The following is a 12,927-nucleotide window of genomic DNA, read 5'->3' as shown; positions in this document are numbered from 1 at the left end:
AGACAGCACAAATATGCCGTTAATGGGCACTGTGTAACTGGGCATTCACAACGATAACCTTTATTGTCCTCATTTTGTAGTTTTTATTCATTTTCTCTCTCTCTCTAAGTCTCTCTTAGACATTGAGTGGATGACCTCTGCAAGTTTTCCCAAGGCAATCCTGTTCTCTCTCCACCGGGAAGACCAGAGGACACAGGTTTAATGTGAGGGGCAAGAGATCGAGGATGAGAGGGTTGTTGCCGTCTAGAAAATGCTGCTTAAGTGGGTGAGCGGCACGGTGGCGCAGCGGTAGAGTTGCTGGCTGACAGTGCCGGATACCCAGGTTGGATCCTGAGCACGGGTGCTGGCTGCACGGAGTTTGCACGTTCCGCCCTTGTTCTGCGTGGGTTTTCTCTGGGTGCTCCGGTTTTCTCCCACATTCCAAAGCCACGTAGGTTGGCTGGTTAATTGGCTGCTGTAAATTGAAAATCGTCCCTAGCGTGCAGGACAGTGCTCGTGTACGGGGTGATTGTTGGTCGGCATGCACTCGTTGGGCTGAAGGGGCTGTTTCCACACTGTATCTCTAAAGCCGAAAGTCTAAAGTAATTGGTAGGAATTTCATTGTCCTATCTGGGACACATGACAATAAACTCTCTTGACTTGACTTGACTTGACTTGGTAGAGGCAGAAATCCTCACAACATTTAAGATCTGCACAAGTACTTGAACTACCATGTGCAAGTAAATTGGATTAGTGTAGATCTATTTGATAGTTAGATAGACACAAAATGCTGGAGTAACTCAGTGGGACAGGCAACACCTCTGGAGAGAAGGAATGGGTGACGTTTCGGGTCGAGACCGTTCAGACTGATGTCAGTGGAGGGTTTTTCTAATAGTTATTTGACAGTAAGCCAACTATTTGATAGCATAGACTCGATGGGCCGATGGGCCGTATGACTCTATGATCTAAATGCTCCCTAACTATCCCTCCTTTACTTATGCCACAACTTAAAATTAACTTATTTTCTCTCCATCCCAATTCTTGCATTGGCCTGAAAAGTTAACTCTGCTACTCATTGCACAGATGCAGCCCAACCTGCCGAGTGTTTTTAACAATGGGGCGGCACAGTGGTGATTTCCAGCGCCAGAGACCCGGGTTCGACCCTGACTACGGGCGCTTGTCCGTACACAGCTCGCACGTTCTCCCTGTGACTGCGTGGGTTTTCACCGGGTGCTCTGGTTTCCTCCCACACTCCAACAACGTGCAGGTTTGTAGGTAAATTGACTTCTGTACAGTGTCCCAGGTGTATGGGATAGTATGGGGTGATCGCCGTTCAGCGCGGACTCGGTGGGCCGAAGGGCCAGTTTGCACACCGTATCTCTGAAAGTAAAACTAAATGTTATGTTTTTCAATCCTAATCTTCCATTTGTTAACCCTCTAATTTAGCTCTGTTACCCGACCCTTGAACTCATCCCCATTTGTAAGATCCCCCCCCCAGTAGAACGTTGGCGATAACACATCGTACATCACACTAGTGGTGGTCGTGGCCTTAAGACTGAGGAGTTTCCTGGCTCAAATCCTGGTCAGTTTGAAACAATACAATACAATGCGGTTTTATTCGCCACATTGCACATAAAGTGCAAGTGGAATGAATTTGCCAGCAGCGGTACAATGAGAAAGAACACACAAAAACACAATAAAAATTGAACACAAACATCTACCACAGCATTCATCGCTGTGGTGGAAGGCACAACATTTGGCCAGTCCTCCTCCATTTTCCCCCGTGGTCGGGACCTCAACCCTCCGCAGTCGCCGCTGCAGGCGTCCAGATGAATGAAAGTCACGGTAAGTCCTGAATCAGTGCCTCCCCCACCGGAGACCGCGGCTGCAGATTGGTGTAGACCGCAGGCCAGCGGTCGGTGATTTAGAGTTCGCGCCGCAGCCAGAAGCACGCGACCAGGTAGGTTCGAATCCTGGCAAGCCGCGAGTGACTGGTGTGGGAGTTTTTTGGCGGCATGGTGGCGCAGTGCTAGAGCTACTGCCTCACAGCGCCAGAGACCCGGGTTCAATCCTGACAATGGGAGCTTATCTGTACGGCGTTTGTACCTTCTCCCCGTGACCTGCGTGAGTTTTCTCCGAGATCTTCAGTTTCCTCCCACACTCTGAAGACGTACAGGTTTGTAGGTTAATTGGCTTGGTATAATTGTTGCCAGTGCGTGTAGGTTGTGCGCGGGGAACTCTGGTCTGGGTGGGCCGAAGGGCCTGTTTCTGCACTGTATCTGCATGTAGGGTAGTGTTTGTGCGCGGGGATCGCTGGTCTGGGTGGGCCAAAGGGCCTGTTTCTGCACTGTATCTCCAAACTAAACTCCGCTCCGTAAACGCGTTTGAATTAAATCCAGATCATTTCAACCTTGCTCATTTCGCAACGAGTAATGATTGACTGAACTGAACATTTCCACCTCCTGAAGTTAAAAGTTATTCAAGGAAGAAGATTTAATCATCAGTGTTTATGGGTAAGGTAATATCGTTACAGAATGATGATCCATGTGCAACACCAGCGGACAATGGGTACATTTTTTGGTAACTCAGTCACAATTAGGAAGGTGCCAACAGTTAATCTCTAATCCAGAGTTAGGTGTATACGCCTGCCTCACAACCAAAGGCAGGATATGACACATGTCATCTGCCCTGCACTCCCTTGTGCCAAGTGGACCTAGCGAAGAGCTGCAACGTCAATGGAAGAGAGGCCTTGTACCCTCTATGTGTAGGAAGCGAACTGTAGCCACTGGTTTATTGCCAAAGATAGACACAAAGTGCTGGAGTGACCCAGCGGGTCAGGCAGCAATCCTGGAGAAAAGGAATAGGTGACATTTCGGGTCGGAACGTCACGTCGGTAGAAGGCTATCGACCCGAAACGTCACCCATGTTTTTTCTCCAACGATGCTGCCTGACCCGCTGAGTTACTGTAGCATTTTGTGTCTATTTTCAGTATAAATCAGAGTTCCTTCCCACACAGGAAATTGGAGTACTTGAGGGAAACCCACACCATCACAGTGAGATTGTGCAGACTCCACACATTTGGCTTCAGAGGTTGTGTCCATAGTAAAAAGTTTACTTAACACAAATCTTAGGTGTTTGCCCAACTCTCCTAAATCTGCTGTTCCATCAGTAAGCCTTGGTGAGCAGGTTTCGAACAGGGCAAGGTTTACCCACAGTTAGTTTCTACCAGAGGGACCTTCATGGCATCCCAGAATGTAGCTCAGATAAAACTCAAACCATGTTACATATGAGCTCTTAGGGCTAAGGGAATCAAGGGATATGGGGAAAAAGCAGGGACAGGGCACTGATTATGGATGATCAGCCATGATCATATTGAATGGCGGTGCTGGCTCGAAGGTCCGAATGTCCTACTCCTGCACCTATCCTCTATGTTTCAATGTTGAACACTTGTTTTCTGAACAAACTGTGCAATGGGCTACATAAGGTCATAGGTGATAGGAGTAGAATTAGGCCATTCAGCCCATCAAGTCTACTCCACCATCCAGTCATGGCTGATCGATCTCTCCCTCCTGACCCCATTCTGCCTTCTCAAATGTGAGATATACTCCACTCTATTAATGAGTCAATTAGACAAGGATAAATATGCATCTATATTGTGCCTCAGGTTTCAAACAATGAATATTTGCACTTGGCCCGCCAAGGCCTGCTGGATCTCTTGGATGCCAAGCCTTTCAACTTCCCTTCCCTTCCCAAACCAACCATTCTGTTCTGGGATTCCTCCATTGTCAGAGTGATGCCACAGCTAAACTGGAGGAACAGTACCTCATATTCCCACACTTGGGTAGTTTACAACCCAATGAAGATATTTTTCTCCAATTTTAGGTAATCAATCTACAAACAACTCTTCCCTGGCGTCCACCTGAAATCACACCCATTTCTCGCCTTCTACCTGTCTTCCTTGTTTAGTTTGTTTAGAGATAGGGCACGGAAACAAGCCCTTTGGCCCATCGAGTCCGCACCGACCTGCCATCCCAATACATTAGCACTATCCTACACACACATACACACTAGGGTCAATTTGCACTTATACCAAGCCTATTAACCTACACGTCTTTGGAGTGTGGGAGGAAACCGAAGATCTCGGAGAAAACTCATGTGGTCATGGGGAGAACGTACAAACTCCGTACAGACATAGCACCCGTAGTCGGGATCAAAACCAGGTCTCTGGCGCTGCAAGGGCTGTAAGGCAGCAACTCTGCTGCTGCGCCACCGGGCCGCCCTAGCTTCATATTCGCACCTTATCCCAGACCCTTTGTCTCTTAATCTCTGGCTTTTGTTCAACTTTCTGCCCATCAAAAAAAAGTTGCTGCCTTACAGCGCCAGATATGAATGTACGGATGCCGTCCGAACGGAGATTGTATGTTCTTCCCGTGATCTGAGTTGGTTTTCTTCGGGTGCTCCGGTTTCCTCCCACACTCCCAAAATTAATTGATTTTCTTTGGTAAAAGAAAACTGTAAATTGTCCCAGTGCTGGTGTACAGGGTGATCACTGGTTGGTGGGCCAAAAGATCGTTCCCGATGGAAGTCCTGCGCTTTAACTTTAAATTAAGGGAAATCCTGTAAAACCACCTATCACTTTTTTCACACAGAGAGTTCATCTCTGGAACTCTCTGCCACAGCTTTCTCAGGCCAGTTCACATATTTAAGAGGGAGTTAGTCCCTTGAGGGAAGGGTCCTTATCCGAAACATTACGGGATACTGAGTTGGATGATCAGCCATGATCATTTGAATGGCCAGGCTCGAAGGGCCGAATGGCCTACTCCTGCACCTAGTTTCTATGTTTCTATGTTTCTATCCTTCCTCTTTACCCGTTGAGTTACTCCAGCACTTTGTCTCATTTTGAAGTGAAGTCATTGTTGTAACATTAGAAGCACAATCCACAGGAAAATCCCACAATTGCTAAATGACATATTATGTTAAACACAAAAGGCTGGACTGATCTCAGCGGGACAGGCAGCCTCTCTGGAGAGAAGGAATGGGTGACGTTTCGGGTCGAGACCCTTCTTCAGAATAGTCTGGGGAATGGGCAACGAGGGATATAGACAGTGGTGCAGAGAGAAATGAATGAAAGAAATGCAAAAATGTAACAATGGTAAAGGAAACAAGCCATTGTTAGCTGATAACAACCAACCAGCATCTGCAGTTCCTTTCTAAACGTATTAGTTTAATCTGGAGACACAGACCATCAATCACACCTTCACGCTACTCCTATCTTTTCATACACTAAGGGGAAATTTTACAGAGGCCAATTAACCTACAAACCCGCACGTGTATGGGATGTGAGAGGAAACCTGAGCACCCGGAGGAAACCCACGCGTCACAGGGAAACATGCAAATTCAATATTCAGAACTGAACCCATGTTTCTGGCACTGTGGGGCAGCGGCCCCTTAACTGGGCTGCTCGGTGACGCACAGGCCAGGGATCCCGGGTTCAATCCCAACTACCGGTGCTGCCCGTGACCTGCATGGGTTTTCTCCGAGATCTTTGGTTTCTTCCCATATTCCCAGTTGGCTTAGTATGAATGTAAACGTATCCCTAGTGTGTGTGTAGGATAGTGTTAAAGTGCGGGGATCGCTGGTCGACGCTGTATCTCTAAACTAAATTAATTAAACTTAATAAACAAAATTAAACTGGTATTGCACAAACTGGTATTGTATTTGTTGAAAGGAATAGTTTGATGACATTTTACAAGGAGACTAACGGGATCAATCATAAACGAATGAAACTAATCATAAACGGGACCATCATAAATATAAACTCAGGGTTTTACTTGCAAAAGATAGTGAAAGATGAGAAACGCCAATTCTTACTGGGCTAACTAGGAATTTTAAAATTTAAACTGGTACTTGGTCGGGTAGATTGACACGAAAAGCAGGAGTTAAACTCGTCAGGTCAGACAGCATCTAGGGGGAGAAAGGGAATAGGTGACATTTTTGGATTGAGACTCTCAGTCTGAAGAAGGATCTCGACCCGAAACGTCGCCTATTCCTTTACTCCAGAGATGGTGTCTGATCCGCCGAGTTACTCCTGCTTTTTGTGTCCATATTCGACTTAAAACAGCACCTGCAGTTCCTTCCCTTTGCTTGTACAGGTGCATGGATAGGGACAGTTTAGATAGATATGTGCCAAGTACAGGCCAGTGGGACTGGCTTAGATGCATAGTGGCCAACAAGGACGAGTTTCAGCATGGAAACAGTCCCTTCGGCCCATCGAGTCCACGCCGACCATCCATCACACGTTCACACTACGTTCTAAATGATCCGACTTTCTCACCCACTCCCTGCACACCTGGTCTATCGGTTGTTCAAGGTTATCGTTGTTACTTTAAGCACATATTTCATTCATTGTTCTTTATCTCTCTACATCGTCTATACCTCTCGTTTCCCTTATCCCTAACTTGTCTGAAGAAGGGTATCGGCCAGAAACGTCACCCATTCCTTCTCTCCCGTTCCGCTGAGTTACTCCAGCATTTTTGTGCCTATGAGTTAAACCAGCATCTGCAGTTCCTTCCTGCACAAATGCAATCTGAACTTCCTTGCATCCACAATGGTTTACCCCTGTAGCCGTCTAACCGTGGATTGTAAAACAGTGCTGTCGACACCGTGGCTGTACCTCAGTATCGAGGCAAGATTTGGGGTAGTCCCTACACCAAGCGGCGAACCCACACACCTAGTGACTCACACGAAGCCAACACGAACACCTGACGTCCTGAAACATTCCCTTCCCCTTGACTGACTTCGCTTCCTCCTTGAGAGAGGGGAGGGAGGGAGGGGGAGGGAGGGGAGGGGGGGGGGGGTGGATACATGTTAACCATTACACCAGAGTTTAACCCAAACTGGCTAACATTTGATGAAATGCGCGTGGGGGGGGGCAACGTTTGAAGTCTTGCTCAATACCTATAACCCCATGGTCAACGATTAATGCAACTTCTTCCAAATTGGGGGCGAATGGCTTTGAGATTAATTGGGCGCAAAGTTTAATCGCCAGGCATGGGCGGGGAAAGAGTTAATCACCTACAGCGAGGAGTGTATAAACGACGCTCTGACGGCGCAGTCAAAACCTCCTGTATGTGCGTTTGTGTTTTAAGAGGTGGCGTCTGGAGTTGTTAGGAGACCAGGACACAAGTACCTGCCCAGGAGAGAGTGTATTCCGCCTCCTAACACACCGTGTGGAACTGCGAGAGCCTCCACCAGCTGAAGTTAAGTTTAGCAGAAGTTTCACTAAGTTAGTTCAGTGTCAGTCCCAGCTCGCTGTGTGTGTGTGTGTATGTGCGTCTCCGAGATGTTTGAAGATCGCCGCTGGGGTCTCTTCAAACGCAACCTGCAGCCCACTCTCACCCTCTGGAGCGCCTTCTGCTCTTTCGGTCTCTGCATGGCTTTCCTTGGACCAACCTTGCTGGACCTTCGCTGCCAGACCCGCTCCTCGCTCAAACAGATCACCTGGGTGTTCTTCGCCCAGAATTTCTGCGTCTTGGTCGGGACCATCATCGGCGGACTCTTCAAGAAAACGTGAGGCTTTTAAAAAAAAAAAAAAAAAAAAAAATCTATCAGAATTTGTGTTGGTTTGGTGTTGCAATAATCCATAGACTTGCGACCATTCATACATACATGTCTAGGTATCTTTGCAGACCCCCCTCTCTCCCCCCCCCACTGTCTGTCACTGTGTGTCTGCTCGTGTTACATTCAGTTCACAAACATCAGTGGCGGGACTAGTCATAAACGTTACAAACATTGCTTTCATTCCTGTTTAAGGAGGAACTGCAGATGCTAGAAAATCGAAATTTCACCCGCTGAGTTTCTCCAGCATTTGTGTTCACCGTTGCTTTAATTCCGATGCATTCGGAATTCTTTTGAATTTTTTTTCTTAATTTTCGCGACTATTCTTAGTTTGGTTTAATCTACGTGTTTTGAGGGATTATAAAACCCGGCCAGGCGAAAGGAGGAGTGTGTTATTGGGATCGCACTGTGTAATCTAGACTGGCGGTGGGGCATTTTTTTTTTTGCATCTGTGATACTGTGTGGATGACAAACTTCATCTCATAAGGTTGTGAAGCGTAATTTTAACGTTAAAATGTCCTTGGCGCTTTAGTTGGAAACGAAAGGGTTAAACAAATAACCGGCGTTTTATACAGACACTTGTGTAAAGTGCTTTATGGCTAAGGAGATAATCTTGAATTGTGGTCACCGCTATGATATGGAAAACAGGGCTGTCGATATGGGCACAACACCCTCCCACAATCAGTCAGCGTCGCGATAATGACCGGAGATTATGTTTTGAATTGTTGATTGGGCAAGTTGTATTGGGCGGCATATCAGGGTGAATATTGGACCGGTCTCTGGGAATAGTTTAGTGCCCCGACGTGTGTGAAATCACGAGAGGAATAGGTCGTCGAGTAGATCTTGCCCAGAGTAAAGGGGGTCGAGAAACAGAGGGCATAGGTTTAAAGTGAAGGGGAAAAGATTTAATGGGGATATGAGGGGTAATTTTTCCGCACAAAGGGTGGTGGGTGTATGGAACAAGCTGCCAGAGGAGGTAGTCCAGGCAGGGACTATTGCAATGTCTAAGAAACATGTAGACAGGTACATGGATAGGACCGGTTTGGAGGGGTATGGGCCAAACGCAGGCAGGTGGGACTAGTGTAAATGGGCCATGTTGGTCAGTCATAGAGAGATGCAGCGTGGAAACAGTCCATTCGGCCCAATTTAACCCCACAGACCAACATGTCCCAGCGATGTGGGCAAGTTGGGTCGAGGGGCCTGATTCTATGCTTTATGACTATGACACTTTGGAACAGTGCCAAGGGTTCCCTTCCCTCAACCAGAACATAGGCAGCAATACACAGATCTGTTGATGGACGCAAAATGCTGGAGTAACTCAGCGGGGCAAGTAGCATCTCTGGAGGGAAGGAATGGGTGACGTTTCAGGTTGAGACCCTTCTTCAGACTGATGTTAGGGAAGAGGGAGGTACATAGATAAGGAAGTGTAAGGTGTGAAACCAGGACACAGGGGATAGAGATCAAGGAAAATGTAGACTAGCTCAAGGTTAGCTGGAAGAATTCTGGTAACCCCATTGATGCAGGTCGAGGTCATCTTTGGTCAGATCCTGGAGTTTTTTTACCTTTAGTCCTTGGGATCTTTAACTTCCAGATGGGAGAATATTCAGAGTCGTGGTACGACCTCAGGCCCTAATCAAGGCAGCTCCTCCAACAACACAGCACTCTCTCAGCACTACACTGGGGTCTCATCAAGGAGGATGGCCTCAAGTTCCTGGAGTGGGTCTGCAGCTCACCACTTCAGAATAAACGGTGTACCTTTGGAAAGGAGATGACGAAGGATTTCTTTAGTCAGAAGGTGGTGAATCTGTGGAAATCATTGCCATGGACGGCTGTGGAGGCCGTTCCAGGTATCCCAAGCTGCTGAGAGGGTTCTCCCGACGCCGGAGCACCATCACCTGGCGAGAAGGGCCTGAAACATCGGGCCCCGTAGTGGCGTCTGTGGAGGCCTCAATAGGCCCGACTATGGGTGGACAAGGGACTGGAGTTTGTGCCTTCCCTCACAGGGGGAACCATTGTGGGGGGATGTTTTTTTGTTGTTGTTTTTTTCTAATATTTTTATTAGAAGCAAACATATTATGCTAAAGTATAGTTACATATTATAGTAAAAAAAGTATTTTCATATGCATCAATCATTATTAAAATTTTCAATTGTCGATTAATTCTGCTTCTAGTGTTTTTTTATATAGATAGAAAGATAGAGAGAGAGAGAAAGAGAAAGAATTACACAAACCAAAAAAGGGAAAGGTGGAATGAATTACTTGTAATACGTCATTGGTTCGTAGATTATAAAGTATAACTTTTCATCTAATCCTGAGTTCAAGCTTCAGTTGGATTTTCGTGCTGGGCCAATCTATCCCTTCAAATAATTAACGTGCGGGGATGTTTTTATGTTTATTGTTAAATTCTTTAATGTTGTGTCTTATCTTTATTTGTGTGCTGCAATGGCAAGTCAAATTTCACTACACCAATTGGTGTATGTGATAATAAATATCCTTTGTATCCTTGTAAGTCCAAGTCAATGGATATTTTCAAAGTGGAGATTGGCATGGTCTTGATTACTACGGGTGGCAAACGTTGGAAGGAGAATGGCCTTGAGAGGGGAAGATAGATCAGCCATCATTGTGTGGCGGAATAGACTTGATGGACCGAATGGCCTAATTCTTCTCATATGACTTATGGAGTTATCAACTTCAACACAGAATGACGAGTCTTTCCAGCTTCATTGAATCTGTTGGTTTAACATCATCTGAACGAGGGCACCTCCATTTCTTTTTAGATCTGATGCAGAATGTGGCCTGAATTAATATGGTGGAATGTATGAGAGTGGCTTGAAATAATATGGACAATGTATATTAAATATACAAAATTGTGAGGGGGCATAAATGAGGTGAATATCTATAGTCTGTTCCCCAGGATAACGATAATCGAAAACTAGAGGGCATGGTTTAGTCTAGTGTTTAAGAAGGAACTGCAGATGCTGGAAAATCGAAGGTACACAAAAATGCTGGAGAAACTCAGCGAGTGCAGCAGCATCTATGGAGCGTCTGAAGAAGGGTTTTGGCCCGAAACATTGCCTATCTCCTTCGCTCCATTGATGCTGCTGCACCCTCTGAGTTTCTCCAGCATTTTTGTGTAGCTATGGTTTAGTCTAGTTTAGAGATACAGCAAGGCAACACTTTGTCCCACTGAGTCCGCGCCGACCACCGATCACCTATTCGCACCAGTTCAATACCATCCCACAATCGCATCCACTCCTGACATTTTACGGACAATTTTGCAGAGGCCAAATAACCTGCAAACCTGTGCATCTTTGGGATGTGGGAGGAAACCGGAGCACCCGGAGGAAAGCCTCACGGTTACAGGGAGAACGTGCAAACTCCGCACGGATAACATCCGAGGTCAGGATCAAACTTGGGATTCTGGTGCTATGCGGCAGCAGCTCTACCCGCTGTGCCACTTGGTTGCCCGCTAAGGTTTAAGGGGCTTAAAAAACATAGTGGGTGACTTGTATTGAAAGAACTGCTCGAGGAAGTGGTAGAGGTGGATGTCATTATGACATTAAAAATAGATAATGGGTGCAGGAGTAGGCCATTTGGGCCAGCACTGCCAATCACTGTGATCATGGCTGATCATCCACAATCAGTACCCCGTTCCTGCCTTCTCCCCCCATATCCCTTGATGCCGCTACCTTTAAGAAATGAAGTAACTAATTTACCGAGACGGGATCCTATAAACGTCAATGCAGTGTAAATAGATCTGTTTTACTACTGACGTTGATAATTGGTGGCTGAGTGGTGCAGCAGTAGAGCTGCTGCCTCACAGCGCCAGAGACCCGGGTTCGATCCTGACCCAAGGTGCTGTCTGTGTGGAGTTTGCACATTCTCCCTGTGTCTTGTGTGGGGTTCTCCCACCTCTCAAAGACTTGCGGGTTTGGAGGTTAATTGTTCCAAGTATGTCGGGAGATGATGCAAAGGTGGAACAATACAACCAGAGTGAATGGGTGATGAATGGTCGGCATGGGCCGAAGGGCCTGTTTCCATGCTGTACCTTTCAGTTCAGTTCAATTCAATTCGTATCTTGGTTGGAACACAGGAAAGAGTTCCATTATTTTTTTTGGATTGATTCTTGGGATCTTGCATGCACTGCAGGGAGATAAGATAGTGTAACTTCTCATCTAAAAGTTAACATCTCCATAAATACAGATACATATCTCTCTGCTGCACTGAGTTTACATATGATAAGATAGCCTAAAGTTCCTGGAAAGGGACTGTAATCCATATCCATCTTGAAACACAGAAACGAGACTGAACACTACAATTGCTGCAAATGCGTTTGGTGCTTCGATGTCAGCTCATAACATAACCTTTTACAAATTAATAAATCTTTTGCGTTCAAAGTTAATTTCAGTTTTACTTATCCATTCTCATAACTGTGCAAAACCTAAATGAGTTCAGTTTTAGTTTAGAGATACGGTGCAGGAACAGGCCCTTCGGTTCACTGAATCCGCGCCGACCAGCGATCACTGCACAATAACACTATCCTACACACGCTAGGGACAATTTACATGTGCAACAAGCCAATTATCCTACAAGCCTGTACGTAGTTGGAGAGTGGGAGGAAATCAGCGCATCCGGGGAAAACCCACGCAGGTCACGGGGAGAACGTACAAACTCCATACAGACAGCACCCGTGGTCGGGAGCGTACTCGGGCCTCTGGCGCCGTGAGGCAGCAACTCTTCCGCTGTGCCACCGTGCTGAGTCTGTTTTTGTGTGGGGTTTTTTGGCAAACTTGTCAGAGGAAAATCTGGGCAAATTTCTTTCCCCGAGGTGAACATTCGGGTGAATCAACTATTTGTTGAGATTAAAACTTGGTTAAAATAGAGTGAAATTGGAAGTTGCATGTGATGGTTTGAAATAGGGTAAAAAACATTATTCAGTTGAAAGTATCAGACGGCAATTGATTTAAAAAGTAAGGAATTCCATTTCTATAGTGTACCTGCATTGACGCTAATGGTGTTTTGAAAATCCATTTGCTTTTTCAGATTAGAGATCAGTTTATTGTCATATGCATCAGGGCGGAATAAAGTTCATTGTTTACTTGAAGCTCATAAAATAAACATATGCAGTGATGACAAATACACCAAGAAATATTACAATGAGTGCATAACAGAGGGACAGAGCAAGATTGTAATGCAGGATTTTGGAACAGTGAGATATACATACTGGCACAGTGGCACAGCTGGTAGAGCTGCTGCCTCACAGCGCCAGAGACCCGGACTTGATTCTGACCTCAGCTGCTGCCTATGCTGAGTTTGTTTAATTTAGTTTAGT

At 46.1% G+C, this 12,927-nt stretch overlaps 1 protein-coding gene across 1 annotated transcript in view; it reads left to right on the top strand.

Annotated features, from left to right (window-relative positions):
- The first annotated feature begins 6,863 nt into the window (after positions 1-6,863).
- mfsd4aa (major facilitator superfamily domain containing 4Aa) overlaps positions 6,864-12,927 on the top strand; it is a 55,716-nt gene continuing 49,652 nt past the window's right edge. Inside the window, 1 exon segment of the mRNA XM_055654869.1 lies at positions 6,864-7,548. Within this exon segment, the coding sequence (XP_055510844.1) occupies positions 7,307-7,548 (242 nt within the window). The 5' untranslated portion in view covers positions 6,864-7,306.

The sequence above is a fragment of the Leucoraja erinacea genome, chromosome 24, assembly GCF_028641065.1.
Source record: "Leucoraja erinacea ecotype New England chromosome 24, Leri_hhj_1, whole genome shotgun sequence".
Classification (NCBI taxonomy): domain Eukaryota; kingdom Metazoa; phylum Chordata; class Chondrichthyes; order Rajiformes; family Rajidae; genus Leucoraja; species Leucoraja erinaceus.
This window is presented reverse-complemented; position numbering and strand designations above follow the sequence as displayed.